At 32.1% G+C, this 7,476-nt stretch overlaps 1 protein-coding gene across 1 annotated transcript; it reads right to left on the bottom strand.

Moving 5' to 3' along the window:
- Nucleotides 1–1,094: 1,094 nt before the first annotated feature.
- LOC112678982 (ubiquitin-conjugating enzyme E2 B-like) lies at nt 1,095–1,550 on the bottom strand. Its single transcript, XM_035713350.2, has one exon. The coding sequence runs from the start codon at nt 1,542–1,544 to the stop codon at nt 1,110–1,112; it is 435 nt and encodes a 144-aa protein (XP_035569243.1). The 5' UTR covers nt 1,545–1,550; the 3' UTR covers nt 1,095–1,109.
- Between the last annotated feature and the right edge of the window lie 5,926 nt (nt 1,551–7,476).

Genomic DNA, 7,476 nt, shown 5'->3' with positions numbered 1-7,476 from the left:
AAATTTATCCAGTAAACTAAGATGCAGTACAACTTTTATACAACTTAAGATATTAAAAAAAAAATCTCCACAAGAGAAAGCAACTCAGCAGGCCCTGATACTGAAACATTTTTCCAAAATAAATAGATATGCAATTGCATTAAAAGGCAGTTTTCAAATATTTTAAGTTACACCAAGATTCCTTCCAAGTATCTGCCTTACTAAACTAATGCAACCAATTCTTACTCAGTGTTAATAGTGGGGCGTGAATTTTGATGTTTAATGTTTTACTTTCTTCATTATCAAAAAATTTTTAAAGTGCTATTAAGCAGCAAAGTAAATTGCATTAGCTCTCTATTCCTGTAGAGGTGCCAATTCCTCATGGTAGAGGTACAAACTGTGAAATTGCAAAAGGTACAGTTTAACAGTAAGTAGTGCATGAAGAAACAGTAACAAGTGGCCTAAATACAGAGTTGGACAGAATCAAACCAGTTATGTCTATAATTACTCAAGTGAAATGGATATAGTTTCTTTCAAACATTCAAAATAAAGTTTGAAAATTATAACTTGGTGTTTAGAATCAAATTTGAGGAATTTCTTGATAAAATATAAATCTGTTCTTTTGAAATTGGAAATGAAACTACTATCAATTGATGGAGAGCTAGAGACTTATTAACCCCTCCTAAACAGATAAAGAAATAAGTGACAAAGTCTCTTGCACTGAAGTTATGTATATTAACAGCTTTACATGTAATATTCATATATAAAAAATTTAAGTGCTTTTCTCCAATTTAAAAATCTAAAGAATTCAAAAATAAGGCATTCAATATTTGAAAAAAGTACAGATTTACAAAATGTGTATTATTCTGTCATGAAAACTTCACACCAACATTATACGCTTGGAAAAAATACAGGATATATTACCAATTTATGTAAGCAATAACTTAGTTCACACCATGCAATAAAAAGTACATTAATCAAGATACACAAGCTTTTGTAGGTTCTAAACTGAAGGACTTTTTTTTTTCCTGAAGAATTCTTAAAACCTGTGGCACTTAAAATTCGTTAGCCTTTCTACTGAGAGGTAAATTATACACAGCAATGATGAAAAAAATTAACAGATCAGTTGTCTATCGTGAATCATTCCAGCTTTGTTCAACAACGGCCGAAACTCTTTTCTCATATTCTCTTTTGTTTTCCTGATGAAGCTGTGCTGCCTGGCTACTGGCTGGACTGTTTGGATTTGGTTCATCCAGCAGAGACTGAATTGATGTTAAGATAGAAAATACATCATATGTTGGACTCCATGGATTCTGAAGGATATCTAAACATATGCTACCATCAGCATACACATTTGGATGAAACATTTTGGATGACAACCTAACAGTTGGTGGTTTATTTGGATACTCTTCAGAAAATTCTATTACTAGTTTAAAAGTACCATCTCCAAAGGGTGTCCCTTCTGGTCCAAATATAACTGTATTCCACTGCATAATGTTGTTTTCAGATGGTGCTCCACTGACACCCACAGATGGGTCCTCTTGCAATTGCTTCAAATCCCACATGAGCCTCTTCTGGGTGGGGGGGGGGGGGGGTCGACATGCTCCCCAGCTGCCCCGCTGTCAGTCTGTAGATAAGTTGTTTCATCACTTCTGGAAAATTCTTGATCGTTATTGCCTCAGATATTGCCTCTGACCACTTTTTTTGTCTAAATGAATTTTAATATATTTTATGTTAGATCTTCTCATTCTGTCCTATTCTAGCTTATTCTCTTCCTTTTTTTTTCTTTCTTTCTTTCTTTTTTTTTTTTTTGCTATTTTTCCTCCTTATCCTTGCCTGTGTGTGACATTCTAATTTCTTCTATCTTCTAACACACAAATTCTTTCTACATCTCTTTCAAGTTTGTTATAAAGTTTGCATACAAAGTTTTTAATTATTGTTACTCTGTTTTTAGTATTTAAGTAAGTTTGTGCTTTTCATTTTATTTTCTACTTTACCTATTTTAGTTATCTACTCTTGGCAAATGTTTTCATACTTGTCTTTTATTTCTGTAAATTTAGGATCACAACTGTTTTCAGTTTGTATCTGATAATCCCAGTATCTGAAATCTTTATGGATTGATCATTGTAGTTCTTTGTTTTAATCAATACTTTTTCAGTTCCCCTTACTTTTATAATTCTTGCTTTTCATTGAGTATTTTTACTTATTTTCCTTCAAAATATTTGTAGGAAGAATTTAAGGATTAGAATGTAGTGCGTTCCTTTAGAGAATACCTTTTTTTTTTTTTAGAGAGAATACCTTTTTAAAAAGTTTTCCATGCATTATATCCTCTAATTTTTACTCAATTGCCATCCATCCACTTTATAGAGTTAGATAGAATTATTCTGTTCCATCAATCATTTTGATCATTGATGAAACATTTCCTTTTTAAAAATTGTTGAAGTATATTTGATATAAAAGTATATATTAGTTTCAGATCTACAACATTATCATCTAACATCTATCTATATCATCTGTCTTCTCTTTTTGCCTTAATTCCGGTAAGTTAACATATGATGTTACATTAGTTTCAGATGTTTCACTGTTTTTTGTCGTGCTATACTGATTTGCATGCCCACCAATAGTGCACGTAAATTTTAGGATTATTTATTGCAGTTCTGTGACAAATTCTAGATATTATGATAAGGATTGCATGGGGTCCTGTAAATTGCTTTGGGCAGTATGGATATTTTAACTATATTAATTTTTCCAATCTATAAGCATGGTATATCTCTTCATGTTTGTCATCTTCAATTTCTTTCATCAATGTCCTATGGTTTTCAAAGTACAGATATTTCATCTTCTTGGTTAAATTTATTCTTAGATATTTTATTCTTTATTGGTGCAATTGTAAATGGGATTATTGTTGTAATTTCTCTTTCTGCTACTTTGTTATTAGTGTATAGGAAGATAACAGATTTCTGTCTGTTTATTATGTATCCCAATACTAAATTCATGTATCAGTTCTATTAGTTTTTTTGATGGAGTCCTTTGAGTTTTTTAAATATAGCATCATGTCATCTGCAAATAGTAAAAGTTTTCTTCTTCCCTATCAGTTTGGATGCTTTTTATTTATTTTTTGTTGTCTAATTGCTGTGGATAGAACTTCCAGTACTATTTTGAATAATGTGGTGAGAGTGGAGATTCTTATCTTATTTCTCATTTTAGAAGGAACACTTTAAGTTTTTCAGCATCAAGTGTAATATTAGCTCTGAGTTTTTTGTATATGGCCTTTACTATATTGACATATGTTCCCTCAAACTCCACTCTGTTGAGAATTTTTATCATGAACAGATGTTGTATTTTGTCAAATGATTTTTCTGCATCTATTGGGATAATCATATAATATTTATCCTTTTTTGTTGATATGTGTGTCACATTGATCAATTTGTACATATTGAACTATCCTTGCATGCCTGGGATAAATCTTACTTGATCATACTGAAAGAAAATAAATATATTATTGATTTCAGGTTGCTAATATTTTGTTGAGGATTTTTGCATTTATGTTCATCAGAGATGTTGGCCTGTGATTTTCATTTTTTTTGTAGTGTCTTTGGTTTTGGTATCAGGATAATATTAGCCTCGTAGAAGAAATTCAGAAGTTTTCTTTCCTCTTTGATTTTTTTGGAATAGTGTGAGAATAGCTTTAATTCTTCTTTAAATGTTTGGTAGAATTAAGTTGTGAAGCTATCTAGTCCTGGACTTTTGTTTGTTGGGAGTTTTTATTATAGACTCCATTTCTTTTTTTGTTTGTTTGTTTGTTTGTTTAATTATTTTATTTATTTATTCATGAGAGACCAGAGAGAGAGAGAGAGGCAGAGACACAGGCAGAGGGAGAAGTAGGCTCCATGCAGGGAGCCCAATGTGGGATTCAATCCCAGGTCTCCAGGATCAGTCCTGGGCTGAAGATGGTGCTAAACCACTGAGCCACCTGGGCTACCCTAGACTCAATTTCTTTACTGATAATAAAACTGTTCAAATTTTCTATTTCTTCCTGAGACAGTTTTAGAAAATTATATGTTTCTACAGATTTGTCTATTGTTTTCTATGCTGTCCATTTTGTTGGCATACAATTTACCATAGTATTTTCTTATAATTCTTTGTATTTCTGTAGTGATGTTTGTTGTTATTGCTCCTTCATTTTTTATTCTATTTATTTGAGTTTTCTCTCTCTTTCTCTTGATAAGTCTGGCTAAATGTTTATCAATTTTTTTGAAAGAACCAACTCTTGGTTTCAAAGGTCTTTTCTATTATTTTCAGTCTATATTTCATTTATTTTTGTTCTAATCCTTACTATTTCCTTCCATCTACTAACTTTGGGCCATTTTTTCTTTCTTTTTTCCCCCTAGCCCCTTTAGATCTAAGTGTGGGTTGCTTATTTGAGATTTTTCTTGTTTCTTGAGGTAGGTTTGTATTGCTATATACTTCTTTCTTAGAATTGCTTTCACTGTGTCCCAAAGATTTTTAATCATTGTGTTTTCAGTTTTTCTTATTTCCATGTATATTATTTCTTCTTTGATTTCCTTATTGACCCATAGGTTGTTTAGAATGTGTTGGTTAATTTCCATGTGCTTGTGTTTTTTTTTCCAGTATATTTCTTGTGATTTCTAGTTTTATACTCTTGTAGTGGGAAAAGATGTTTGATATGATTTCAATCTTTTGAAATATATTGAGATTTTCTTGGCCTAACATGTGATCTGTCCTGGGGAATGTTTCATGTGCACTTGAAAAGAATGTATATTCTGCTGTTTAGGGATATATATATCTGTTAGGTCCATCTGGTCTCAAGTGTCATTCAAAACCCTTGTTTCCTTCTGAGTTTCTGCCTGGATAATCTATCTATTGATGTAAGTGAAGTGTTAAAATTCTATTGTTGTATTACTGTCAATTTCTCCCTTTATTTCTGTTAGTAATTTCTTTATATATTTGGGTACTCCTATGTTGGGTCCATAGTATTTATTAATGTTATATTCTCTTGTAGGATTGATTCTTTATCATTATGTAATGACTTTTATCTCTAGCTATAGCCTTCACCTTAAAGTCTATTTTGTTTGTTAGAAGTGTTGCTACTCCAGCTTTTTTTAAAACTTCCATCTGGGGGGATCCCTGGGTGGCGCAGTGGTTTGGCGCCTGCCTTTGGCCCAGGGCGCGATCCTGGAGACCCGGGATCGAGTCCCACATCGGGCTCCCGGTGCATGGAGCCTGCTTCTCCCTCTGCCTGTGTCTCTGCCTCTCTCTCTCTCTCTCTCTGTGACTATCATAAATAAATAAAGAAAAAAAAAAACTTCCATCTGCATGGTATATATTTTTTCCTTTTTCCTTTTTTCATTTTCAATCTTTATGTGTCTTTATGTCTGAAGTGAATCTCTTATAGATGGTATATGGATGGGTCTTGTTTTTTATACATGTATTAATCCTATGTCTTTTGTCCATTTATATTTAAAGTAATTATTCAAAGTATATACTTATTTCCATTTTTTTTTGTTTTTGAAGCTTTTTGTTGTTGCTTTTTTTTTTTCTTCTCTTGCTCTCCTCCATTATGGTTTGATGGTTTTCTCTATTGCTATGTTTAGATTTCTCTCTCTCTCTCTCTCTTTCTAGTGTGTGTGTATCTATTCTATGTTTTTGATTCGTGGTTACCATTGGGTTCATATACAACATCTTATGTGCATAACAGTGTATAATAAAGAGATGGTTATTTAAGTTTAAATACATTCTAAAAGCATTACATTTTTCTCCTCCCTCCAAGTTTTATGTATATAATGTAATATACATATTTTATTTTGTATATCCCTTGACTAATTTTTATAGATATAATTGATTTACTATTTTCATTTTAACTTCCATACAAGCTTTATAAGTGATTCACCTACTAGCTTTACTATATGTTCAGTTTTACCTGTGATTTTTGTCATTCATAATTTACTTCTAGTTATGATTTTTTATTTCTACTTAAATGTTTTCCTTGTACAAGATTTGTACCCTGAAAACCATAAAACACTAATGAAAGAAATCAAGATGACACAAAGAAATGGAAACATATTTTATGCTCAAGGAAGCCTTTTTTTCACTTCTTATTTTCTACTGCCTTTCTAGTTGCCTAAGTGGAAGCCAAATGAGAGTGGAGAAATAGTTTGTAAGGTTCCTGTTTTCATGTTATAAGCACAAAAGAGAAAGATACAATGGACTTTGCAGGCAATAGGTAAATAAGTGGTAGACATCTTACACATTTTTAAAATTTTTATTTATTTTTTAAAAATTATTTATTTACTTTAAAGAGAGAGGTGGAGGAAGAGGCAGAGAGTATGTGTGTGTGGGGTCTTAAGCAGACTCCACCCTGAGTGTACAGCCCAATGTGGGGCTTGATCTTAGGATCCTGAGATTAGTCTGAGCTGAAACCAAGAGTTAGATGCTTAACTGACTGCACCCATCTTACACATTTTATTTTTTAAAGATTTTTATTTATTTAATCATGAGATACAGAGAGAGAGAGAGAGAGAGAGAGAGAGAGAGAGGCAGAGGAGAAGCAGGCTCCCTTCAGTGAGCCTGATGTTAAATTTGATCCCAGGACCCTAAGATCATGACCTGAGCCAAAGGCAGATGCTTAACCACTGAGCCACCCAGGTGTCCTCATCTTATATATTTTAATACCCAGTGAGTTTGGGGATAATTTGATGTTAATTACTATTAAATTTTTATTTTGTTTTATTTGACTAATGAATTATTTAGAAGTGTGATTTTTTACTTTATTTTATTTACTTTATTTTATTTGAGAGAGAGAGCACATGAGCTGGGGGGAGAGGCAGGCAGAGAGGGTGAAGCAGACTCCCCACTGAGAAGGGAGCCTGATGTGGGGCTCCATCACAGGACCCATTATATTTACTGTTTTATCTTTTTGCAAAGAACTCTTTAAAATTTCAATTATGATATTTGAATATCTGGCAAATCTATTTATTTATTGAATGTTTGTTTTTTATTGTAGTGGAAAATTTCACATCTTCAAATACTACATAGCAAGATTTCCAGCTACTTTTTCAAATTTGTGTATTGTTTTCTAGTTTACGTGAAAGAATATTTTAAAATCTTTATAATAGTGGGGATCTGAGTTCAAGTTCCCTCTTTTTTATGTATATTTACATCCTCTGTTTCTATATAAGCACTGGAAGACAAAGTTTAAGCTTCTAGGCTCTCTAATCTAAAATTTCTGTATGTCTTGCAGGCCTTAACTTAGTTAACCCACTCTCTCTTTTATATCTTTCTTTGTGGTTCATGGTTACTTCCTTCCATTTTAAGCTTGTCTAATTAATTGGAGAAACATGGTGTTTTTAATTAAGTATATATAAAACATATAAAATTGGCCTTTTATCTTTTCAGAAGTTAGTTACTAGTTATATTTGTTCAATATGATTCAAAAAGTTATGCAGAATCTTATACATTTTAGACTCCACAACAACT

This window comes from Canis lupus, chromosome 2, assembly GCF_003254725.2.
Source record: "Canis lupus dingo isolate Sandy chromosome 2, ASM325472v2, whole genome shotgun sequence".
In the NCBI taxonomy this organism is placed as follows: domain Eukaryota; kingdom Metazoa; phylum Chordata; class Mammalia; order Carnivora; family Canidae; genus Canis; species Canis lupus.
The sequence above is the reverse complement of the archived record's forward strand: the minus strand, read 5'-3'. Positions and strand labels throughout refer to the sequence as shown.